This window comes from Ischnura elegans, chromosome 2, assembly GCF_921293095.1.
Source record: "Ischnura elegans chromosome 2, ioIscEleg1.1, whole genome shotgun sequence".
In the NCBI taxonomy this organism is placed as follows: domain Eukaryota; kingdom Metazoa; phylum Arthropoda; class Insecta; order Odonata; family Coenagrionidae; genus Ischnura; species Ischnura elegans.
The window spans coordinates 117,591,655-117,619,270 of record NC_060247.1 but is presented as its reverse complement, the minus strand read 5'-3'; the positions used below and the strand labels follow the sequence as shown (position 1 = coordinate 117,619,270).

General features: G+C 39.3%; 1 protein-coding gene and 1 non-coding gene across 2 annotated transcripts in view; both read left to right on the top strand.

Moving 5' to 3' along the window:
- LOC124154473 (sortilin-related receptor-like) overlaps positions 1-26,261 on the top strand; it is a 57,767-nt gene extending 31,506 nt beyond the window's left edge. The window contains exons 14-19 of the mRNA XM_046528227.1: positions 1,084-1,236; positions 5,455-5,644; positions 13,531-13,665; positions 18,234-18,361; positions 25,187-25,321; positions 26,041-26,261. Coding sequence (XP_046384183.1) covers positions 1,084-1,236; positions 5,455-5,644; positions 13,531-13,665; positions 18,234-18,361; positions 25,187-25,321; positions 26,041-26,124 — 825 coding nt within the window. The 3' untranslated portion in view covers positions 26,125-26,261. The remainder of the gene's footprint in view (positions 1-1,083; positions 1,237-5,454; positions 5,645-13,530; positions 13,666-18,233; positions 18,362-25,186; positions 25,322-26,040) is intronic.
- Trnas-gga lies at positions 12,703-12,775 on the top strand. Its single transcript has one exon. It is a non-coding gene; the product is annotated as a tRNA-Ser (tRNA).
- Positions 26,262-27,616: the final 1,355 nt, after the last annotated feature.

Here is a 27,616-nt window from a genome sequence, read left to right as displayed (position 1 = left end):
TGTTCACACAAGCTTGAAAATTTTCAAGAACCGACCTGATAGCCTACATTGAGGATATTTTTAGTAGCAAGTCAAGTGATGAAATAAAATTATGAGTTGTAAATATGAATAAAACACGGAAAATTTGGGCCAATCGTAGTAATTCTTTGCATTAATTGTTATTGTTTTCGTACTGTCGATGAAGCAAGCTTGAGCTTCATATATTAAGCTCGAATGTTAATTTCTAACCAATTCACTTAACTAGTGAAATATTCATCACTTATGCTACTATTATTTAATTAAAATAAAGCAGATAACATTTTATTTTTGGCTATTATTCCATTTTTCAATGCTTGATTATGTTACTTTAACCTCAGAAAAACAATTCGACATCGCAATGCGCACGTATTCAGGGTTGCAATACCGAATAGCTCGGCCTCGAAGACTGCGTAATATTATAGCAAGCCTACCGGTTGCAATTCGCCGTTCTGAATAGTGAATTGCTACGGGCCTATGCTATTCTGAGAATTACGTCTTCCGGTGTAGTAAAAACACGAATTGCAACCGTTCTGAATACCAAATAGCATAGGCGTTACAATACACTATATTATAGCAACATCGGTTGCAATATCGGAGAATAGCATGATGCTATTCCATCCAGAATAGCAGCCATAGCCCCCTCTATGGGGCGGTCTATAGCCCTCCCAATGGATACTCAACTGCGATGATAGGACTCTTCTGGGATTATCGCATGTGAGAAGGTACTTTTTTGAAATATAAGAAACTGGTGAGAATTCCAAGGCATTATATTCCTGTATTTCAAAATGCTCAATTTGCATACTAATTACTTTTCAACCGCGGTTGAGGTGAATGACCTAGATAGCATTCTATTTTATGTTTTATCTTCCTAGTGAAAAGTAGCTTGAATAGTGTATGGCGTATCTTTCATTAGTACTATCTCGTTTCTTCAAGTAGTTTCATTTGCAAGGATGATTCGGAGATAGCTGCCCCTCTCTTATTCAGGTTTAGATGGCATGTACTTTTTCCCCCTTGCTGTCTATCGAAATTTAGGCACTATAGTTTCCTCTATCCTTATTTCCTCAGGGTCAAGGGTTCTATCCTTTTGCTGTTGCTGTGTTCAAGGATAATCTGTATTGGGACGATTGGGATCAGCATGCCATCTACATGGCCGACAAGGACTTGGGCATTGGCATCACGGCCATTGCTGAGAATTTGACTGCTTTATTGGACCTCAAGGTGTGTATCAAGGCATAGCATATTCCTTGAGTACTAGGTATATATTAATTTTTAATTGTTAAAGGAATTCCAATGACTCTGTTTTTCACTTTAAATCCCTTATTGGATAACTGCGTGACTTTTATCACAATAAAGAAAATACCCTGTCAACATGATGTATTTTGTTTAATTAATTTTATTATTGAATTCAAATTTTGTAGTAGAAGAATCTTTATTTAGTATATATTTTTTTTCCGGCAATGATTTTAAGGCATTATATCTTTTTGAAAGTTTATACTTCTTTCATTGTCCTGTTATTTATATTTACATAGATAATCCTGTTGATACTGCTCTACGAATGAGTTCTGGCTTAAAATATTACAAAATGTGGTATTATAGCCACTGCCTCGCGTCTAACAAGGTGTAAAATATTTAGTTACCTCATTATTTTGAACATAGTCCCACTTGTTCTAAAAATCTCTCACATTCTTTTGAAGAAGCCGGGAAGCTTCAAAGTTGTTGTCTCTAATTTGTCCAATGCAGAGTACATAAAACCAGCTTACTTCAGCTGCAATGTTTTTTTTTGTATCTCTCCTCTGTAACCGTGTATCCTATGAATATCCTGTCTCACCGTTTTTCCTAAAAAGCTTCTTTTATAATGATCATGCTTTTTGCTTTCGATAATAATGGCACTTTCAGCAGTAATGGGCTCTTAGATGTATTTAATGTGTGACTTTAATGAACTATTTATTTTATAAATCATTCAGTGAGGCTGCTTACGATCGGCGGTAAATAATGTATGAAAATGTTACAAAATAGAAATTTTATCATGTATGACTCAAACATCCCACAGGTTAACAGTTATGTCTGTGCGTTGGAATAACAAATTCTGCGTTGAATGCCTAGGATTTATTTACTTCACAATGCACGAGAAATAAATGTCGAGAACTAGGGCTGCATTCTGCTATCCCGAATGTTCGTTGGCAACTGTCCTGAACTGTCGCTTCCTCCTGCTGGGCAGGCTGCTATGCATAAATGAACATCAAAAAAACATCCCGCAAAGCATACATTGCAACTCCTACCCCTTTCAGTTATGCTCAAACAAAAAATATTAAAACATAATATAATTTTTTTTGGAAAGAAACGATCATAATCATTAATATACCCTAGATAACCTTGTAATCCAGCCACATTTGTAGGAGAGGGAGCATTTAAAAGGGAGATTAATTTCTCCTAAGTCGGTTGAATACCCTTCTCTTAGGCCCATGAATTCCAGAGCCTTGACATCAAATTTGCAATTTTCCGATTTTTGTTTGAATCCTGCATCCCTTACTCTACCCAAAACTGATTTCACACGTGCCCACAGCAAGTCTTTTGAAGGTGCATGACACAGTACATCATCAATATACACTTAGACCCCTTCCAAACCTGCATGGATTGTTCCATTATGCCTTGAAAATAGCTGCTGCACAACATAATCGTGGTGGTAATCTTGGACAACGAAACACCCCCTTATGTGTATTCTACGTTAGGAGTTTTGAAGACTCCTGCTTGCAGAAATGCTTCAGATAAGTCTATTTTTGCGAAGAAACTTCTTGCAGACAATTTACTCAATGGTTGGCAGGGGGAAATTTTTCGCATGCATGCAGTATGGGCGGTGGCACTATAGTCCAGACAAATTCTTATTGAGCTATCCCCCTTTGGAGCGACCGACGCGTCATAACAACCAGATAAACAACAACAAAATAACAGTAAAAACAAAGATTTCTGTACCTGATGACGTCTCCTCTGCGACGAAACCGGTCGTCTTGAATAAATCGTGTGAAAAGGTACCATAACTTTATATTGTTTATAAGGAAAGTCATCACTAACAAGGAAGTTTAGCACTGTGTGTTGGGAAATGCACGTTCAAAAAAAATTCCCATCAATGTCAACTGTTCCTTTGACCAGGTGCTAAGGATAACCCCCAGGGCCCCTGATGCACGATGGAGAAATGCGGCCTTGAAAGTCTTGTGCCCAACAATAGAATACCCAGTACCAGGGTATAACCTCCAATTTTAATTGGTGCCCCTCTACTCCTAAAGTTATAGTAATTGGAGGTGCTGACACTTCGGAGGGAAGATGAAACAAGGAGTCGTATTCGAGGGAATGCATAGTTTCAGGGAAATGAGAACATGCAGAAAATTGTGTGTCCATGTTTACTCGTCGCCCGCAGTTTCATGTTGTGAGTCGCATCCCCAGATCTAACGTCGCAAGGTTGCACCATTCTGTATCTGCTACCACTGGAATCCTCGTTACTTAGCTGGCAGCTGCGCCAGGAATTCTCGTCCCTCGTGTCCATAGGCTGCTGAATATCTCTCGGCTGAAATAGCCCCCGGTTCCTCTACACGCCCGATCGATATGCCCCACCTTACAGCAATAATGGCTTAAAGTATTGCGGAACCCACAGAATTTTGGACCATGATCACTTGTGAACCTATTGCATGGCCTAGCTGGAGAAGGTTGCGGTCGATCTGAACGCCAACTCCGGTCTACCGTTGGTCCACTGTTTTCGGCCCTGTTGCGTCCCTGGATGTCTCCTGGAACTCCACCATCAGCAAATCTCGAATAATGGCCTGTTGAGACCTTTCGCGAGTCAGTGCGGTGCAATGCCAAAGTAGTTTCAAAGAATAACTGCAATTGCGTCATGTGACCGCAAGCGGCTTCCAGAGCCAGTGCCATGTCGAACACGTTTTAAGTTCAACAAACCTACAGCAAAAAAAGCCTCCTCCATGTGGGCTGATTAGCAGTGTAGCGTTCATGTGGGCAATGAAATTACACACTAAGCAGGGGCGAACAACTTTAATGAACGACACTTGTTACATCATTCGTCGCGATTGCGCGACCAATACACATGAAGAATGATCAGCACCTTCTCACGCCTGCCAACTTTTTTGGCTGATAGCTGACACAAGAATGAAACCCCAACACTTCCCCTGGTCGGATATCAGACACAAAATGAACATAACTATATCAATTAAGAAAAAAATGAAGGTGCTTCTCACAAACAGAACTATCTTAGTCCCAACTTGGACACAAAATCCTGTTTTAACACTAGTTGCAGATTTGGTAAAGAAGTAGGCCAAGTTATTGTTACTTTGAATATACTCAAAACACACTTTCCCATTTTCTACACAATCTCTGACAAAGTTGTACTTGACCTCCAAATATTTTAATTTTTCTGAAGCAATTCTGAAGCAACCGAAGCCATGTTAACTCAGGCAGTTAATTTAGACATAGAATGGCACAGAAAAATCGGTCATTTAAATTTTAAAAGCCTTGAAAAATTGTCATCACTATGCCATGGTGTACCTACAGAAATCGCAAGTACAAATGGAATTAAATTTTCTTCTGTTTGCGTGAATGCTAAACAAACCAGATTACCATTTAATACTGAAAGAATGAAAGCAAACAAAATTTTGCAAATAATTCACATTGATGTTTGCGGTCCATTTGAGACTAAGACTCACGATATTAAAAGATACTTCGTATAATTTATATATAACACGATACATCATGTAAAACTAGATTTGACCTTGTATTTTCGGTCAATTTTTAGAGCAGCTTAATGGAAAAATGTGTCAAAGAAGATAAAGAGAATTTGATGAGGACAATGAGATATCTACAAGAAACAGAAGCATTGGGCCTTCCGCCGAGCCTTCCACCGGTGTTGCGTCTGGTTGCTCGGGTTTACTCCACCCAGGTCACCGGTGGTGCCACAAATATTGGTTCTAAAATTTACCCAGCACACAGCAGTAGTTAAAATGGTGTTGTGTGGTGAGGGATTATTATTGCTAGCTATTATCATAAAGAAAAGAAGGCGAAAGACTAGGATGTTTCGGATGGCATCTTTGAGGCCGCAGAGCTCAATTCCCCACTTTGCATTATGTTCTATCCCACATTCTTTCCGATTTTGGATTGTCTTCTGAGGTGCATATGTATTTGAGCCCTATATTTCCTTGGATAAGTTATTCCCATCTTCTTCATCATTTCATCCACATTCACTATCGATCCAGCATCTCTTACTTGAAATATAATTACAACTCTAGGGCTACAATAAAAGCATGTCTAACTGGTAGATTTCAATGTGCCACAGTTTTTCTTCAAATAGAAGGTTTTTGCCTATTTTTGAACTAATTTCTCACCAGTTATTTACCTGACATGCCATTGTTTGAGCTTGACTTTTGTATTCTCTCCCAGATTTTTGCTCACGGTGTACAGGAGGGAGAGAATTCCTGCTCCCGAAAGCCATCTCCATGTCCGTACATTTGCGTGGGCATGCCACGTGGTGGTCACAGATGCCTCTGCCCTGACAGCATGGTTGAGGGCCCTGACGGCGGGTGCCTCTGCGCTGGTGGTGAGAAGTCGTATGACAATGGAACGTGCCCTGGTAAGTGTGCACCACCTCCAACTGTTTATATCCAACAATAAAAAAACTACCCCCAGCAATGGGGTTATGTTTTTAATATTGTGAATGGTGATGAAGTTCTGAAAATATTGAGACCCACAATTTCCCTTTATTCGATCCATCACTCGTGTCGTTTGTTTCGGATTACACTCTTATTCGTGATTCTATTTCTTATTGAAAGGTTCTCCCTGATTAAGTAAAGTAACTGAATCTCAAATGATAACGCCAATTTTTGGAACGCTGGTGGGCAAATTTTGTATTTATTTATTTTAAGCTTCAAATGAATAGCTGAATGGGATAGATTATTTTTGTTATTGTGTATTTATCTTTCCCTATACTTTATTCATTCACACAACGCGTCGCCTTAAACGTATACGGTCCATAGTTCTCGTTGACGTAGCACGGGAACTGCTTCGTCTCCATTCTGCCTCCAGGAGTGTATTCCTCCCTCTGTGGATGATGCAGTCAGCTGTCAACCCCATAACGGCTGTGGCCGGCTCGTCTAGTATCGGCTCCCCCTTCCACGCTACGCATAAATTTCACGGGTTTTATTGTGTCTCAACTTCCCCGCTATTTTGGTTTTCTACTGAGAGTTTCTTGACTACTTGTAGTTTCAGGCAAAAATATTGTCGGTGTGATCATGGCATAGATTGTACGGCTTGATGAAGTGGAGGAGGGAATATGGGAAGGGCAGTTTTGGGGACATTGTGTTCCGTGTGTGCTGATGGGGTATAATCCCAAAGAGTTTCCAGTAGTTCATTCTGCGTCGCTGCGAAGGATTTTTCAAACTTGGGAAGGTATAATTTTAGGACGGAAAGAAGAACGGTTATTTTCAGGTCTTTCCCGATATTTTTGTTTGACACGAAAAAAGTGCCCCAACAATTCTTCTTACGATGACGTTTTCGGCAGATTAAATGCATTTTAAATGCGTCGCAACAGCATGGAGCCAGGCCGGGGATGCATAAGACAGGAGAGGCTTGATGCAGCTGTTGTATAGGAGCAGTTTGGTTTTGAATCTCAGCGGCGAGGTAGATTTTATTGGAGGTCGCAGTGCTGCGTGGATTCCTTTCGCCTTATTTATTGAAGATTTTATATGTTGTGCCAGGCTAGCCGTTTTTCCTTGTGGACGCCAAGGAATTTTGTGGATTGTTGTTTCGGGATTCTTTGGTTACCGTAGTAGAGTCAATGACCGTCTCCTACCTTCGGTCATCGGGAGAAGACGACGTGTGTGCATTTTGATGCGTTCACGCTGAGCTTCCAGTCGGCCGGCCATTCTTCATATTCATCGAGGTGGTCTTGAGCGAGATCAGCGGTTCGGTCCCGGACGACACTACCATCCCTGGGCTAGGATGGTAGTGTCGTCGGCATAAAGGAAAAGCAGGGTATGCGGAAGGGAGGAGAATCGTTTACGTAAAGATTTAACAGTACTGGGGACAGGATGGCGCCTTGTGGAACGCCGGAGGAAATTGGATAACGGGATGAGATTGCAAAATTTAGGGTTACAAAGAAGGAGCGGTCTGAGATGAAGGATTGGACTATTTCCAGGAGATAGGAAGGATTGTTTAGTGAGGAAAGTTTATGGATGAGGCCCAGGGTCCAGACGCGGTCGAAGGCTGCCTCGAGATCTAAGAATACTGCATGCGATATCAGGTGCTGGTTTAATACAGATGTTAAATGGACTATTTGTTGAACGGTCGAGGTTTTTCGGCGGAATCCGGTTTGCTCAGGGCGGATGATGTTTTCTGCCAATAGAACATGGCTGAGCCTGTGAAGTATAAGTTTCTTGAAGAGCTTCGACAGAGTGTTGAGGAGGCTAATTGGCCGATACGATGAGGGAAGGGCGGGGGTTTTACCGGATTTGGGTATCATGATGATTTTAGGCATTTTCCAGGATGTGGGAAAATAGGAAGTTGACAGGAGGAAGTTGAAAAGGCGGTGCAGGAGGAGAATTCGTTGGGTTAGGTAGGTTTTTAAGAAGCCTGTTTGGGATGTCACTGACGACATATTTCTATCAATGCTGTCACCTTATTACACCTAAGGAAGGTTTAAAATAGCAAAAGGAATTGATTACCATAAATACGGTTAAGAGACTTGAATTGGTGGAAGAGCCGGATATATATTTAACAATGTTATAATATGAGAAGTCCATGTTGCAAAATAATTAACGGAATACATTCAGTTTTACTAATATAAAATTAAACTTACCCCTCGTAACCAATCTCTCTATTATAACCTAGGTAATTTCTCAGAAGATGCGAAAAATTCCCGTGTAATAGGAATAGATGGTTATTTCCAAGTTAATTGGCATGAAAAATATAAATCATTATAAATTGAATACAAAGGTGAACATGAAGGCATAAAGGTTAATTATTATTGAAATAATGTCAAAGTGATAAAATATTCTGGTAAATTTGCAACTGTTCCAATTTTACTGCAAGAGCAATTGCATGACATGTCTATAAGCTCTCGAATTCATTATGCGGGTTGGGGAGGGTAAGGGTATTTGCTGGTGTCACGTGTTTTCGATTCATGTGTCCATAAGTGGTTTAAACATTCAAAAATTTCCCCGCCGTTTCTTTGAAAGGGAAAAATTCTGCACTGTTAAAAACATTTGTTAATTTGCATAGGATTTTATTTGACGGATAGGTCATTCTTGGGGTAAAACTTGGGGAGAGATGATTGCAAAAGTCATTGAGACATAATTGGACTAAGGTTCTCAAAATATCAAGAAAGCGACGATTTTGTGGTTAGCCTTGTGAACAGCTAAACTTGAAAATGAAACGCAGATTCGTTACATGTATAAAAAGATATGCCACCTCCTAAACATATGTCGGTAATATAGTATGAAAAACAGTATATTGTAACTATACCCCAACATTTCTTTAGTGCGAAGCATCCTAAACGGTTTTTCCAGGAGATTCCAAATTTCCACATGGCACATGTCTCAAGACCGAAATCCGAGATTGAAAATTTGAGCACGCCTACAATCGAAATTGTTTATTCCTCGGAATTGCTTCGACTTATGAAAATAGCAAGATAGCCAAAAAATCAAACAAAAAATCTGGTATCATGCGTTTCAAGGAATTTTTCCAACGATGATAGCAAGTTGGTAAAAAAAATTCTTAGGCAAGTGTCATAGGAAAAGCATTGGGCACTTTCAAAAAATCATAAAAAATAATAAATATCAATTTATTGCAATGAAAACCATACCAAAAATCAACCAAAAATTGCAGTTTATGTCAAGGGAAAAGCATGTTCCTGACACATTTAAAAATATAATATAAAAACGGAAAAGTTTTAGACCCATAAGACTCCCATGTTAATTCAAGTCGATATATTTCGAAAACTAATCGACTTATTTAAGATTTCAGATTTTTCCTCCCGATGATTTTTTTTTTAACTTTTACGTCCAATATTATAAATTCCAATACATATCACAGTTTGGGCTACTAATTTGTATCAATCACCCAATCAGTGAATTTGTGAATTATCGAGCTACTCAACCGTTGAGGACTAGCATAGATATAGTAATAAGTTTCTACCCCTCGCATAAACGCTACTAGGTTTTCATCGGATCTCCCACTGAATTCCAAATTTGATGGAGGGTTAGGGAAACTATAACCAGCTGTACTATTCGTTCCATATCGGCGAATGTTTGAGATCTCATTCGTGACTTCATCTAATCTATTCCCCTGCTGCACATTAGTGTCCGTCACCCCCTCTATTCTCTCCTCAACTACATTCGTCATCTCTCTCTTCATCTCATCTAGTTTCTCATCTAAACCATCTGGCATTCTATATTAACTTCTTCAACTCGTACCCTCATTAGCCCTTTATCATCGTCTATTTTTTCTCAATACTGCTTTTTATTTCCGTACGAGTCCTTTCACTTTCCTCCCTAATTTCATTAATCTCCTATTTAATCGTCACCCAATTGTTTTTGATCTCTTCCGCTTGCCTGTTAAATTTGTCAGTTATCTCCTCTCTCAATTCCGCCAAGTTACTACTCATCTCCTCCGCTTGCTTATGAAATGTCTCTGCTTGCTTATAAAGTTTCTCTGCATGCTTATCAAGATTCTCTGGTTAGGTATAAAGTTTCTCTGCTTGCTTATCAAGCGTAGCAATCAGTTCTCCCTTCATTTCCGCTAAGTTATCAAATTTCTCTCTCAATCCCGCAAAATTATTCCTGTTCTCCTCCGCTTGTTTAGTTTTTCCCCCTGCATTCTCGCAAGCAAATCAAACAATTTTAGCATCTCAATAGGGTTTTCCAAACTCCCTGCTGCTTTACCCTCTGGCCTACCTTCAGTTTTTCCACCCTCTACAACCTGGTCGCCTTCATCACTAGAAATTTCGACTAGCCCCCCTGACTTTTCTCCCTTCGACTCATCTTCGTTATAGGTACTCGGCTCCCTATAATTTTGGAGACTCTCGCCCTTGTGATCCATTTTGCATAAATTTTCTCTGACAGATCAACGAAATAAATGGGAAAAATAATATAGTCATTAACTACCAGTTGCGAACGGATTAACGTTATGGAAAAAATTAATACGTGATCCCTACAATGAATTTCGACTAAACCTGCAATAAATTTGCACATAAATACACCTCAAAGCGTTACCTCTTTCTTTGTTTTCCATGTTTCATATTTAAATATGTTACAGAATTCCATGGGTGTAACATACTCGTATTTACTATTTTTACATTCTACCAAAAGTACTAATATAGCCATGAAAGTGATTGTTCCTCACCGTCTTACGGATGCTATTAGTGACCGTTAATTGCATCGTTAGAATGTATAAATACCTGACACAAACTGTAACGAGGAGAAAAAATCGATATCTTACCAAGGAATCTACGACAGAGATATCCCAAATGACGTTTATACTAAAAATATTTATATAGAACAGTTAGCAGTGTGCGAAATTCTAAATTGTTCATAGGAGTAGCATTTAAAAACTTATCTGGTGCTAAATACGCGAATAACATCAGACGCTGGGTTGATAAATTAAATAATTCTGGCTTATTCCACAAGTGGACAGCAAATATTGTCCTGAACACGGATAGCCAAGTGAAGGCCCGGGACAGAATTTGCATGAAATAACTATGGCAAGCTGCACAAAGCATATGATACCACACTAAGCTTTCATTTTCTCTAAAGGTCCGATAAACAGTATTTTCTACCTGAATGAATATGACTGTTCGGCATGAACAGATATTTTGAACTGTTCTTTTTACTGAGCATGTTCAAAGTGAACGATTCATCAAAATGAACAGTTTAACCCAAATCCACTACATATGGATCCTTACTTTGATGTGTGCATTTCAGGGGTGGTGCTTGCTTTCCATTGTGGCTCCATTCTTCTCTCAGTTCATCATGTTTCTGCAATAATTGAGCCATCGTCGTTTTCGGCGCCCCAGTTATCACAGCCTCACGGCGATGGCTAACTTGGGAATAATCTTTAATTTTAACCAGTATATCAATTTTTTCAGCCAGCAAAAGGCCTTTTCGCGGCAAACCACTCAGAAAAAGGAGTGTTGCTGAACTCTCGGCACTAAAACAATATCACTTATTCAAGTTCACTTAGATCGTGGAACATGGGATAAATCCCACCAAACGAGCGCACCATCTACCCTGGCATTAGACTGTTAGTTCTCAAATGTTTACTTACGAGTAAAGAGAAAAATGACTCTGTGCATGCGTCACCTGCTGAGATGGGAATAAGAAAAAGAGAAAGGAACGACGAAACATTGTAATCTTCAATTGGCGGTAGCTCAGTTGTATAGTGGAAAGCGGCGGAAGGGATAGACCACACCTGTCAGTTTAATTTTGTGCAATATGTCGCAAACAAAAATCTCTTGGTAAGCAATATATATTTTTCATTCGACAAGTCTCCTCTGCTCGAAATCGGCCAGTAATCCCTAAAAATGTACCCCTAATGAAAAAATCCCTAAAATTGGCCCGTACCAACTCCTAAACCTTCACCACGGGTGGCAACACTTCTTTCTCACTATCTCGTGTTCATTCTGTCATCTATAGTCCAACTACAGCCATAGGAGTCCTCTCCTTTTAAAAACAACATTACGTTCAATGAGGCCTCATTGTCGGGAAACGGAATCCTAATCCTCTAACAAACAATAAAACATCAAGAGCTTGAAGATAAGGCAATAATAGGTACCCTTGTGAAAAATAAGACCAAATTATAGGAGAGGAATGTTAAAAAAAATTTCTTTATTTCGTCATGAGTCAATGTCACCGACTTATGGCCCGATATAGCGGAATGCTGTCGCAGTTAATCGGAGAAAACTCTAGGATATTCTTCTACTGGGTTCTGTACCTTAAGATCTGCCTCAATTAAGCGGCTTCCCCAAATAACCGGTGGACCCATTATTACATGAATCTAATATACATGTCATTCAATGGTAGTAAGAAATTGCATTTCTGTAGGAGTAGAACTTAAATCAATTTAAGAAGTTGATCCTATGTCAAAGCGATTGTTTCCATTCATTAAAAGGCAATAGTTCTCCCAGCAATTTGTAAAGAGTTAAATATTCTTCCAATGTCTTGTATCCATGTGTTTTTAGCTGAAATGCATGAAAAAATATAATTTGGGAAATTTACATGGGGGGATCGGGTTGGTGTGGTGTCAAGGGTGTTCGCTGCCCACCCGGTGGGCTCGGGTTCAAATCCCGGCGGTTACAGAGAATTTTCAGAGAGCCCGATCCTTGCTTGAGTGTTGTTTGGAGGATATTTCAAGGTCAACACTCCGTCCGTCGGTTGAGACGTTAAGCCTTGTTCACATTGGCGCTTTTCGTTAAGAGCAGGCTAATGCCGACGCCGGGTTTCTCTCCACCCTTCCTTCCTTACCCTTCCCTCATGGCACAAATGACCTCAGCTGTCGGTCGCCTCCTCCAAAAACCATACTTACATTGTAACAGAGTTTTTCATAATCACTGGACAAGAACACTGCTCTCAACAAGAACAATCTATGTGCGAAAAATCCACAGAGAAAAAATCATTCGCCTTGACCGGGATTCGATACGCCTCGATAGCTTAACTGGTTAAAGCACTCGGCCGGAAATCGAGGGATCCGGGTTCGAATCCCGGTCAAGGCGAATGATTTTTTTCTCTGTGGATTTTTCGCACAATTTGTGCATTGCGGGTGACTCCCGTAAAGTTATCACCGTGGCTAGTCCCGGTATACTTAAAAAAAAGAACAATCTATGTGTCAGGCCATTTTGGAGAAGCCTCACTATGTTGTTAAAAAGGTATTTGTTAAAATGTCATGGAAACTTATGTGACTACATTAGTAGGTTTTTATCTTTTCAAGAAAACCCAATTAATACCATTATCAATTTTAAGTATAGATATTTCGTAAGAACTGTTGTTGCATATTTACTTAGGTAGTTTATATTCTGATGTGCCCTTTATCTTATTCATTTTTGATGCACGAGACTTTTGTGCAATTAAAAAATATGGTCGTTGATATTAAAGCCTATCATATATAATTAATTTACCATTAAAATGTACATCTTTTCTTACTGTTAAGATCTTGGGATCTATCTTGGGATACATCTTTTGTTACTGAAAAGATGTATCCCAAGATAGTTTAACAAGGAGTTGCTTAGCATGCCGAACGTGTGAAAGTGGGCATGTGGCATGTAGAAAAGTTTCTGGATATTATGGAGCAATTAATTCTTTATTATAAATTATTCCCACTTCATTCAATTAGTATCAACTTTAGTGAATGAAGAAGAACATGTCACTACGGAGTCGATCTTTGGGGTTTACTCTTCTTTTTCGATTGATGCTCCATTCGAGTTTTGAGTGCAGTTTATGACCTTCTTGTTGCTTCCCTCCTCCTTTGCAGCGCATGTCACATGCAATGACCAGCAGTTCACATGTGCCAACGGGAGGTGCATCTCCAAACAATGGGTGTGCAATATGGACGACGATTGCTATGACGGATCAGACGAAGCGGCCTGCCCCAATGCCACCTGCTTGCGTGAGTAACTCCCCAACCTCGAAATCACTCCACTGCGTTTTTGTTGTTGATTAAATCTCATATGTCATCTAAGTTATTTACAATATTAAAGAAAAAAGGTAAAATTTGTGCTGCAGTGAATGAACCTGCACCAATGACCCTACTGTAATGGGACCGCAAATGGAATATGCATTACTTAAGTGGTTTTGTCAACAAAGGTCTGCAGGACTGCCCAAAAACGGTTGCATGTTAAAGATTAAAGCCGACTACATTGCCAATGGGGAGGCATATATTCGATTACCGAATTATGCCGTATATCAGAAAACCTATGGACCAATTTTCCCAACTGACTGACGCAGTGGTTAAATATTCAAAAATTCGGCAAAACTGATATTGCCGGCATCATGGGCGTACCCAGCGAGGGGCAGCTGCCCTCCTAGAAGCAAAAATCGCAAGTGTCTATTGCGAGAATAATATATTTCAAGCAAATAATTTTAAAAACTAATAAAAAGCTGTACAGTTTCAATAAAATGTTTATTTCATTCACCTTTTCCATGTTTAAATCTTACCTACAACTTGAATAACCACTGCTTCCCCCACCTAGTTTTGATCCTGGGTACGCCATTGGTGGGCATGATGCATTCACAAAATAATTCAAAAACTCTTCCTCCGCATACCAAATATATTGATTCCGACTAGTTATTCTGTTATTAAAGGTTTCGTAGGGGATCAAAAATTATAATAACGGGAATAAAAGCACTGAGACTGGGGAAATTAATTATTTATAAAACAAAAATACCCTGTTTCTCACTTTACATATGTTGATACTCAAATAGATTGTGCCTGACAATGACTCTTTACCTGTTTAACTTCGTCAAATACCACGGAAACAAAAGAAAATCTGTAAATACGAACGATCAAGAGACTTCGGTGGGTTTATTCAACACCATCGGTTACAGCAAGCGCTCAGTTGAGCAAGTGATTTCCGATGGACAATTAGCACTCATTAAACCGGGCTTCTATTGTATTTGGATAAAAAATAATAAGGACTGGTTGACACAAGAATTTTTTTTAGACCAGTTTGAAAATTCGTCTTCCTTCCAGTAATGCATCATAAACCCCTGGGCTAGCATGCATTTTTTTCCTACACGTTAGCCCATCCGCATGTAAGGTGGATTTCTAAAGCACGTACAAATATTTTTTACGAGAAAAAACCTGTTTAAATGTAGTTCCTACTGTCTTTGAAGATATTTTAAACTATAAAAGTAGTTTATATAAAAAAGGTTTTCCAAGGCTATTAATAGGAATATAGTATGTGGTTTATAGGAAATTCGGTACCCAATACCTATGCTACCGGGAATGCTTCCCTTTCCTCTAAATGTTAACATGGTCTCCAATAACGGAAATTCGATTGGCACAAAGACCCTGGGGAACGCATCCCTTGCGCTAAGTGAGGCATGGGTGTATTCAGCGTTAGTTTAATATTATCATGGCAAAAATACACAAATTCATGCCTAACCAAACTAATTATTTATGCCCTAGGAATATAATTATTCAATGCCTTGTCTCTGTTGATGAAGTTATTGCATCCTAAATGAGGGAGAAATGTACTCACGCATGCAATTTTTGGAGACTACAGATACGGAAGTATAAAGCCTAGAGGGAGATGTAAGTATCTGTTGGAATGGAAGACAAGGAGAACTTTAATTTCTGATGATTCTCAAAGATAGATAATGTTGAAGCATGAGTGGTAACATCATTGTGTTTCGCAGCGAAATGTGTGTGACGAGAAGAAGGGTCTATTTATTCCATAACGCGAATTTTGAAGGGTTAAAGAAGTACTTGTTGAACTCATTCACTGTTTTCAAAGACGCCACTCTCAACCTGGGGTAAACAACGCATGGAATAATTTAATTAGTATTATGCAAGAGGCCGTGGATAAAACGATACCCAGTAAGTTAAAACGTTTGAATTCTGAACCCAGATGGACAATGCTAAAGTCCGTAAAGCTCTAAAGCGACAGAGAGCAATTCACGCTAAAATAAAAAAGACACATGCGGGACTTACTTTTGAGAAAATACAAGAAAAATTATAAAAAAATTGAAAAAAGAGACGAAGAAAACACTTAGGGATGCGATGAGTGAATTCAAAACAAAATTATTGGGAGAATATTTGGATGATAACTCTAAGGCTTTCTGGTCATATGTAAGGCAGGTATAGGGAAATAGCGCTACAGTCTCTTCACTCATAATTGAGCGTGGCGACAAAGTGACGAACAATCGAGATAAAGCTAACCTCTTAAATAACTTTTTCCATAGTGTCTTCTCTATTTTCTCGACCAATATATTAGCACCTTTTCCTCCACTCTACCAAGATCAGATGCCGTCTAGCTGTATTTCAAGCAGTGGTTTAGTAAAACAACTCATATCTATTAATCCAAAGAAATCGACAGGCAGTGATCTCATTCCAGATCGAGTGTATAAGGAATCAGCATCAGAGATAGCACCTTACTAGAAGATAAGGTTCGAAAAATCTCTAGCAGAACACACAGTCCCTAAAAATTGGAAAACGGCGAACATCACGACCATATTTAAAAGTGGGGATAGGGAAAAGCCTAGTAATTACCGTCCGATTTCACTTACTTCCATTTCGCGTAAAGTATTGGTACATATTATTTTCAGTTCGATAATAGATCATCTAGGTAGCCAAAATCTGTTAGCAAAAGAACGGCACGGATTTAGAAAAGGGAGGTCTTGTGAAACTCAACTTGCTCTCTTCGTTCACGATATCTTATCCGCGGGTGACATACACGTTCAAGTCGACGCCAAATTTTTAGACCTCAGAAAGGTGTTCGATAACGTTCCGCATTTAAAGTTGATTCAAAAGTTGGAAGCATACGGCATAGATACTTACGTAATTGGTTGGATCAAAGACTTCCTAAATGATCGCGAACAGAGGAATGTTTTGGATGGAGTTAGCTCGGATACAATTCAAGTTACCTCAGGAGTACCCCAAGGCAGTGTTATCGGCCCTCTTTTGTTCCTTCTTTACATTAATGGTATTACCCCCGTGGTCACGAGCAAAATCCGCCTCTTCGCAGATGATGTAGTTGTATACAGTGAAGTTTACGACCATAGCAAAAGATTAGCATTAGAGAAGGACCTTGTTGCCATAAATGACTGGTGCGGTACTTGGGAGTTAGAATTAAATCTTGAAAAGTGTATGGTGATGCATTTTTGGAAAAAGGATATATCTTCAAGGAGGAGCGACACCACTAACGGGATTCCACTATCAAATGCCGAATCCGTTAATTACTTGGGGGTCACCATTACCCGCGATCTTTCGTGGAGTAAACACATACGTTAAGTATGCGGGAAAGCTAACCGTAAACTGAGATTTGTAAAAAAGAATTCTCGGTAAACGCCCAAAATAGGTGAAAGAAATAAGCTACCTGACTCTAGTTAGGCCTCACTTAGAATATGCTGCTAGCGTATGGGACCCTTACGCTAGTAGGACTAATAGCTGAAATCAATCGAGTACAGCGCAGGGCGGCCAGATTTGTGATTGGTTGTTACGACAAAAAGTGCAGTGTTTTTAATATGTTACACGAGTTAGGATGGGAATTTTAGAGGAGCGTAGGTCGAAGTATAGGCTTAAGTTACTTAGGAAATTCGAAGAAGATATTTTTTTCAGACGACGTGAATCACATCCTTCGTTTACTATCGTACTATATTAGACGTGGTCATGAGAATAGAATAAAAAAGATATACTGCAAAACAGAGACATCTAAAATGTCATTCTTCCCTCGTACTATTAAGGATAGCAACGTTATCTCAGTTGATAGAATTAATGGCGTCGCTCGCTGGAATCACTCAATGCATGTTTTTTTCATAGTTCTAACTTTCCATGTATTTGTTCTAGGAATAACAAACCATTAGAAAGTGTTTTTTTATGAATAAACAAGTATATTTTGCTAGTATGCGTAATATTTCTATGACCGTGCGGTGTGCATGCGGCGGTCCTCTTGCATACTGCATGATGGTGATTTGTCACCCCCTGCCAAACACCCTAGAGGTGGCTCGCAGGGTATTATGTAGATGTGTCGGTCGAATGGAAGTCTTTACGTAACAAGTTTCAAACCCTGTACCTTCAGCAATTTGACGTGTGGATGAGAGAAATGGACTCCCAGAGAAAATTGAAGAATTACACTTATTTGGGTTGTATGATCCACAAAAGACTATTAGAACACCGCTACCGTGGAAGTATTCACGGTCGTCATGTTTCATTTGTTTTATTGTCGTTTCTCTGCTACAGATAGCGGGCGGGAGCCTCCTACGCGTAGATTCGCCTACGCATATAGGTTCGCTTTCATGAGAACAGTTCTCGCGAAGAATAGTGCGCGAGTGCGCACCAGACGCATTCATGAAAAGGTACCTTTAATGGTTGAATAATTTTGGTGATCATCTGCCTAAAATTATCATTTTTTTAAATATTTGATGAAAAGGCAACGTGGAATTTGCCCTATTTCAAGTACCTATGGTATATTTGTCTATGCCTCTGTGTGATAACCCCTCCCCTCCGTCTTGCAGCTGTTGAGTTCAGCTGTGGCAAACACTGCATACCGATGATGTACCGCTGTGATGGTTATACAGACTGCGCTGATGGCTCCGATGAATCAGACTGCAAGAACGACACCTGCGAATCATGGCAGTTCACGGTGAGACAGAATGCAGATGGAGTTGATTGTTTTGTGTTGTGAGTTTGAGTGTTGCATGCTCATTTGTTTCAGAAGGCTGAATGCATTGCCAAATTATTCGCAGGAGTGTATTGATTGTACCTATATGGCGTTACGTCGTTAATCTTGCAGATTGCTCGCGTAAGCCCAGACATAGGGAAACTCCAACCGTCGGTCACAAGCTGGTTCAGGGAAAGACTCCACAAACAAGAAATCAGCACACAAGAAAAAATTGCCAAAAATATTTACGAGTTATTTTTGTTCAATATATATTTGAAGTAGACAATTCAAAATCAGAATTATTACAGAAAACAACGATGATAACTAATGATCCTATAGGAAACATTACCAAACTAAATACCAGCAGTATAATTTTTCTAAAATCGGCCATGTCAATCACATCATGCACCCACCACCAGAGCCCGAGCAGAAGAGACCTGGGTATTCCACGACGAGGCAGTGTGGAGGGGAGGGATTTTGCCAAGTAGTGGAGGGGTAAAGAGGGCGATGTTCTATCAGCTGCGTAACTGCCCCTGTTGACAGGCTGCTCCGCAAAACATCATTCCTGGGTTTGAGTGAACAGCGTGCAAGCCGGAGTTTTCCCCTCAAACTTCTGGGTTGGACACATCAGTCGAATCAGAGGAATATTCATTGGAACACATGGAGGGGAGAGACATAGTGGGGTGAGGTGTTGGAGGGAGAGAGAGTTGTGATAGGACTATGGTAATACTTATCACTCCAAACTGCATACTACGGACTCAGCACCCATTTACCCTTGCTTGCCAAGGGGTAAGTATTCCTCCGCAGTAGTCCTATATAAGTCTTGCACTGCAGGTAGGATGGGTTTCGGGGCTGGGTTTCTGGGTGCTGGATTTCTAGATGCAGGGTTTTCCGGAGGCAGGATTTTCTGGAGACAGGATTTTCCGGAGACAGGAGTTTCCGGAGACAGGAGTTTCCGGAGACAGGAGTTTCCGAGACAAGGTCTCCGAGCCTTTTGTCGAAGGGCCTTAGCGCGAAAAGTCCTTAGCGGGAGAAGTTCTGCGGATAAGTTCGGAGGAAGTTCGGAGGAATTCGGAGAAGTTTCTGGGGGGGGGGGGGGGAACAATAAAAAATGCCACACCCAGAGGAGTGATCATTACCCTAGAGTGTAATCTAAATTGTAGAATATGTTCAAAAATCAATTTCCCAGATAGCACAAAGTAAGAGAGTTTTCCGTTTCTTATGGTTTTCTTACGGAAAAAATTGATAAGCAGCTTATCGTAAGACAAGGGACTTAAATGAGGCAAGGATAAGATTTTAGGAAAGAATAGGTTAGGAATGCCGTCAAATATCCTCAGATTAACATAAGTTGCCGGCTTCGGTGGCGGTGGGGTAAAGTCCTTTCTTGCCAAACCGTAGGTCGTGGGTTCGAATCCCACCTGGGTAGGTGGTCCCTATCCAGGGCATGGATGTTTTTGTTGTGTATTGTTCATCCTGCGTTGTAAAGGCCTTAAAGTGCTGTTTACGGGGAAGTTGGAAATAAATAAATAAAAATGAAGTCGCTTCTGTTGGAGCGCCAAAGACGGCAGAACAGCGTACTAAACATTCTTCGCTGCTCAGCTCGACATGAATTTATAGCATACAAGTGGAATTCAGCGAGTATTTATAAGAGGTGAACGACTGATGACATATTTTCCCGTAAATAGAAAAAAATTAACAACCACCAGTGATTGGCTGGTGAAGATGAAAAGAATAAAAATTCGAATAACTATGTATCTCTTTCTGTATATTATATCTTCCGAGGTTAGTGATGATATGTAGCAGAATGTCGCTAAATTGTGTTGAGGATGTTACAATTAAAAAGGATAGCTTTCCTTTGACTTATTTTGCTAGTCAAAGGTTCATTTAATCAAAGGTCCATAAAGGATCATCTAACCGGCATTTATTCATAAATCACTCCTTAATCCATTCATCATATTTTCTCCAGAAGCACTAATTAGAGGAGAGAAATCTTATTTCAGTAGCACGCAGTCCATTCTAAAAGGGTCCAAAAACCTCTAGAAAAAAATCTATTTGCAAATATGTGCGAAATGTCTGAGAGGAAAAATCATTTGCCCTAACCGGGATTTGAACCCAGAGCCCTCAATTTGCGGCCTAGTTCTTTAACCTCTCAACACCGTCATGTGTACGCAGTACTCTTCCTGAACTTCAGTATCTAATATTTTTTCTCCGACAGATATTTAATTTTAAATAGGACTAATTACTCTGATTTTTGAAGAAAAATTTTCTTTAAATAAGAAAATGTTAATAACGGTTTTATGTCTTCAGGTTGTTTTTAATATTTCGATGATATTCCATTTTAAACCAGTGAGTTGACGTATTCGGTGTTAAAAATCAACTTCTTTCTTCAACTGTACTATCTTGAAAACTGCTGCCAATTTTTCTTGTGAGACGTCCAGAAGGGTCAGCTACTTCAGCTTGATATACGATATCTTCCAAGGAGCGGTCTGGCAAGGTCGGCTGGTCGGCGATCGCCGAGGGCCCCGAGCTCATGGGTCCCCCAGAGTCCTCTGGATCGTCGATAATGTCATTGTGTAAACCCTCATGACGCTATGAGGGTGTTGTGTAGAGAACTGCCATCTGGGGGCCCCGAGCTTCGGGGGCCCACACAACGCTCGCGTATACGCTCACTACGGATCATGTGGCATTCCATTTTTTCCCTAGTCCGCTCTCCCCGAAGCCTCCAGTTGCCTAGCGAAACCCGATATCCCTGTAGGTGCTTCTTGGTAGTCGATAACCCAATTCGTTCATCGAGAAAAATATCAGATTACAATGTCAGAGTATATGTAGTTACACATTTCTCTTAAATATTTTTTTGACAAAGGGTACCGTGGAAATCAGTGCCAAGTAGTTCTTCCAGGACTGGAAGTAGGGAAGGGAGCGTTGTTGGAGGGGGGAAGCTGCGCGCGCACACAAATATTCTCTGTTTTTCCTCACCTAGATCGCGAAATTCTTAGTACAACGTAGTAGCTCAGCGAATGCTGGTCTGGTTAGTGAGAGAGTTTCATCCTCTTTGAAGCGTTTATATGAAGCGTATTTACAGAAGCGGTGCACTGAAAAGATGTGAGAAGAAAAAAAAACTTTTATGTTAATAACATCTCAAAAAACTTTAGTGATTTGCCGAACAAGAACAGTGGTTCCTGTATCGATTTACTACACATTGAGAGTTTAAATATAAGTTCAGGTACGTTGGAATATTCATATTTTAATAATAATTTATTACTCCTACATTTGTTTTTTTACATCTTAATAAATGAAAAAAGAGGAGCTTTAGGTGTTCTCGAAGGTCATAGGACCAGAAATGAGCCACTATCAATTAACAAAATATATGCCAATTACATAATAATGCAGTACCTGATACATTAAGTTTTATGTAAATAATAGTTAAAAAAAACCCTTGTGATGCGCTTCGAGTCAAATTTCCGTGAGGTTCATTTTTATCTCAACAATTGCGTTTATTTTTTAGTTCGTTTTTTTACGCGTATTTTAACTTTTTGTGCGCTTAGTTTCTATTTTCAATATACGTATTGCGCCAAACGCAAAGGAACAAAATGATCTACTATTTCACAACCTACAGTGATACGCCTGATACCATAGGCGGATCCAAGTTTGGACCAAAGGGTCGGGGACTGGGCGTCGGGGAATTTCCTTCCTGCTTATTTGGGATTTTTAAGACTCAAAGACGGCAGTTTTTGGCAAATTATTTGATAAATAAACACACTACCGTGCACGTGTAGTAGGCCGTTTTATCAATAAAAGTTTTATAGTGGTCATCTACATCTGCATACTGCCCCGCGAGCTGCCTCAATAGGCGTGTAGCGGGGGATGTCGGGAAACCCGCCGTGTTCATATGAAAAGGAAATGTTCTAACGAATTTACGCTTAACATTTATCAAAATCCTTTGTTGTGCGTGGGAGATAACAAATCCCTGCACCTGTCCGTTCGCCTAAATATCTCCATTATATTATCGTTTTTGTCGTACCTGAAAATTAAGTGGGGTTATAATATGATCTCCGTGTCGCCCTTGAAGATATCCATACCCAATTACTCAAGCTATCTAAGCCTAGCGCGCAGCCTCCGAATCTCTAGCGGCACCCAACCCAATTCGTTTGTCATCCGTGTAAAGGCCGCTGAACAAGGTGAATTTTCATTTGTCATTCGAATTATATTCTCCTGCCGGTACCGCTATGCACGGTAAATGATTTCGGCGAATTTTATGCGCAGAAATGATGCGCACTGGTGCTACCATCGATAGTGTATTTCGATTCTAACGATATTTCCGACCGTTTCTGACCACATGATTTGCTTTTGAAGTCTTAGACGGCGGAATGCTTCGTTTGCATGTGCTCTTGAATATATTTTTATACTACTTTCACTTTCGGTGGGGAATGACGTACTAAGTAATTAGAGAGATTAGAACGGTACGAATTGATAGCGGAAAACCACTTTAATAAATCGGACGTTTTGTGATCCCGTAACGAAGTACATAATAAATTGTTTTCGCTGCAAAGCAACGATGAGTATGCTTCAAGATAGTGCGCTCTAGAGCATGATAATAAGGAAACTTACTCTTCAAATGGTTACCCGAAGTCTTTTCCCTTCCGATTCAGTAAATTATAAAGTAAGTGAAAATATAATGTGGGGCAAAACTGCCCATTGTTTCTCGCTCAGAAAATTCTACCTTATGGAGACGAGTCCCGCATTGACGCAGCAGCGCCTAGCTCCAATAAAAAAATACAATAAGCTTAAAGCAAAGGCTCCACAAGGGTGAAGGCCGGTTGACAATGAGTTTTTATGTTTGGAGTCTATTCGGGCGCATAGCCTTCACAATGTAGTCGAACAAAGGTCATTCCTTTGCGAGAGAAGAAAGGTACTCTTCTCTCGGTGTCGAGTCTCGAGTATGCTTCAAGTGTCTCGGTCTCGAGTCTCTTTTGAGACTCGAGACCGAGATGAGACTGTGGTGCAAGAGACGAGACTCGAGACGATACCCGAGTCTGGAAAACGAGGCTGAGACGAGACTGGTGCAAGTCTCGTCTCGCGGCAACACTAGCCTACATGTACAGGTCATTCCCTCTGGTATCTTAAATAAACATTGCACATATGCATTAAATTTGTCAACTTTTCCTTCCATTTAATTTGTTCCAAGTATCCCAATTAGTATCCCAAGTCAAAATAGAATTTTATTTCATTTCCTTATTCAGTCTTCCAGGTTAAACCAAATTCCGTATTGCAATTCCTTTATCTTTCATTGCGTAGTGATTGCCAAAGTTGAACTCCATTATCATTACATCATTCTAGGTTATTGTTGGTTTCATTGCTTTTTGCATGTGGGGACGTTAATCCTATGCAGAACCAATGACCTGAACGACCTCTATGGTATCTCGCCTTGTCTGGCCAGTCAGGTGAACTTTAAAGAGCTTGAATGTCCTTTCCTGGGATTTGGAAATGTTATCCTACTGCAATGCTGCTGCAGAAATATGCCATCCTATGTTATTAGCGGATATAATTGATAATTATTCGAAGGTTGTCATCAAAATTGCCATAAATTCATCTTAAGGTGTAAAGCTTTACCTATTACTGTTAAATGAGCAGAATAATATAGATGTTCATGTAAAAAATATTTTATGACTAAATTTGGCTGAACCGTAGACCTAAATTATACGTTACCAGAAGACCAAAAATGAGCTGCATTTGGCTCTTGTATAGACCAAATGTAGATCTGACTCTTATAAATAACATGTTGTAATTGATACATATGAGAATTGTTACGCAAGGATGCTTCTTATAAAAATTCTCTAATAAGAGTATTCTTATAAGGAAAATGCCCAATTTCATATAAGAAATGTTCCCACCCTATATAAAATAATCAATTTAAAAATACTCAATGGAAACATTCAATTAAAAAGTGACTAATTTCAATCGAATTTTGTCAAATCTAAAATATTCAGTTGAAAAAAAATTCAATTGAAATTTGTCACTTTTCAATTGAACGGTCAATTGACTTTTTTCAATTGAAAAAATTTCAGCTAAATTCAGTTGGAAAATTTTACAATTATAAAAATTCATCCAATATGGTAAATATATAAGGCAGGATATACTTAAAATCTATATTTCACGAATCCTGATTTCTAAAAATAAGTAAAAAGAAATTAAAATATTATATCTTTTTTGAAGCAGTGCCATAAAAACTCAAAAGGGCTTTTCCACATATTCCATCACTCCCAACTATCTTGAATAGTTATCGAAAAGCTATCCAATTTTGCCATGATAGAAGACCAACAGCTAATCCAACGTGGATGGCTTTTTCACGAGTACAATGCAGCTGCGAGCTAATTCTCCTTCATCTGAAGTGTTGAACAAATCTCAGGGCGAGATGTATGTTTCATATAATTGGTGAGACATATGCCAGACTTCCCTTGTGCTCACATATCGCAGCCTGATCTTCAGGATTATTTGCTTACGTATGTAAAGGACAAGGCAGACAAAAACCCCGTGGATGTTTAAACAGAGCTGTGTGATAACTCATAATGAAAGCTTTAAATTCTTTGTTTGAACCATATGTGCCATGTATGTAGTCTCTTTGATTAATACCCAATTTAAACTCTTTAATAGCTCAATTCATGCAGTTTACTCTATTCATGCTTTAATTCCTTTGTCTCATATCAGCAACTGCGATGCCTATTGCCAAATCTTTGTCTCTTATGTGCAAGCAATTTATAAATTACAAGAATTGGTGTTATCTCATTTCTATGCCTTATTTTCTTTTAGTGCCAAAATAAAAATTGCATACTCAGGGCTGGGGTGTGTGATGGAAAAGATGATTGCCAAGACAACTCTGATGAAGTCAACTGTACATCCACAACGAACACGACGACCACAACCCCTATTCCATTTCTTCCCACGGTATGTACACATCTGTATAATATCTAGTTTCATTCATCAAAGGATTTCCTGAGATTTTTGGCTATCATTCACAGTGAAAAGATTTGCATTTTTCTTTTGGAGCAAATCGTTTTACCTGTGTAGTGCTATGCTAGAAAAATTCATCGTTTAGTATGTAGTTGCTTTTATTTTTCTATGATTTAAAGCAAAGACAGAAATGAATTCTACATTTTTTGGCCTGCAGTCTGCAAAATCCATGGCCATAGCCTTACATCATGGTATGGTAAAAATGAAACCTTGAAGTGAGAGGCTCGGCATGATAGGGATGAAAGAAGGGAGGGCATAAGTTTCAGCACTGTCTCTCTCACTGTCACTGCTATCAACCGCATTATTCTGAGTCCATTTAATTGCTTCAGGTGCATGCAGCGTGAAATAATTCCGTCACGGGTTTCCTTATATGTTCTTTTTGTACTCTCAGCATTCATTTTCCACTGCAGGGCCCGTGCGTAGAATAGATGTTTCGTTGAAAAGAAAATTAGCTATAAGCATTTGAATTTAAAAAAAAGTCACCTCATAGTGGTTAAGTAGGTTACCGACTAACTTTCAAGCATCAATAAAAGTCAATTGTTTATTTTAACCATATGGTAAGGGTTTCTACCATTGTTACTAGGCTTATGTGATTCTGTGTACTGGTTGATAAAATCATCCAATCCCAAATTTAATTTTTTTAATTTATGCAGGTTTCAGCCATGAATCCTGTGGAGAGCAACAGCATCAATTTAGTCACTTTGACTTTTGACAAGAATGCAACGATCAATGTGTAGCCGAGGATCTGAAAGTCATTAAGGATAGTGACAAAAGTGTTTGAAGAAGATTCCCAACGTAGAAGGCTACAACATGTGTCCCATAATGTCAATATTTTATCCAAAAACTAATAAAACAAAGACTGGAGAGAATCAAACCATTGGTATCATTTCTTAAGTTAGATTTTGACATGCATCCCATGATATGGTCAACGGTATCCAAAATACCAGTGTGTCTTTATCACTATGAAGAACTTTCTTGCGAAGGCCTCCAAGGTAAATGGCAGATACAATAATGTTTTCTGGGCAACTTATTGTTTTTTGTCAGTTGAAGACAGTTTTGCCGGTAAGAATCTTATGATCAGAAGTCGCAGACAACTATCAATGCAGTGGAAGCCAGGAAAACATTATCACATCATTGCATCACTTAATTTGATGGAAAACTATCTCATACCCCTAAGGATTTTAGCAAGAAATTTGATGGCATGAGTTCTATTCAGCACCAAGTGAAGTCCATCATTTTTTTGGGAAAAAATTGTTTGATTGAAAATTGATTATTATTTATTTTGAAATTTGTTGACCCATCCATTTGGGAAAACGTCTCTCTTATTTTATTTTTTTAATCTGTACGGCTTTGGAAAAGCCAGCAGGATGTTTGGGATCGCTGAACACGTTAGCTATTGCGTCGTGTCCCACTCTGGTCCGAATTCTTTTGTCATTATTTCTCGCGGACTTCTTCATGGAACGATTCTCGGAGATGATAGCCTTTGCTTCCTTTTTCGGCGGAGTATTGCTTTCAAGTCTTTCGTTTATTCGTTCCCATGTCGTATCCAATTGCTCAATTGCCCTCTTAATTTCGGCCAACGTTGTCCTAAATGCATTGCTATTCTCTGCCTAAACGAGTCGTGTTGGTGATGAGGCCAAGGTTTTTACTATTGAAACGTGTACGGGGGATTTAAAGTCGGTTATTAAGCCAAGATATTTATCGAGTATTCTTTTATATAAAGGCCACTTGTATATATCCTTGACTTCTTTCCCCGCCAACGCACATTTCATTTTGTTGTCCAATGTACTCAACCTAGGCTTTCCATGACTTCGATCGAAAACTTCAGGACTCACCAGTATTTTCAGTAAACTCATTTTCACACAGGCTACCGATTATACAGCTCAAAATCGATCTCAACAATAACGATTAAAAAACAACTTTCTGTACGAGAAACAAACGCTATATTTTTACATTCGTCCCCCGCTCAGCCATCTATCTCAGCGTGTTACAATTCTTGGATAATTTTCGTTTTAACCGCTTATCTATCTTATGATTTCCTTTGGAGTGTTGTTAATTATTAATTAAAATATTGATTTTCAACATTGACACAGGATTTTTTTCAAGTATACAACACCAAGTTTTTAGTCCAAACTTCTAACTGCAACCGACCTGTTGACGACCCTTTCCGGTGATACTTCACCTGAGTGGCTGAAATGTCATCCATCAATGATTTCCCGAGGTTAAAGC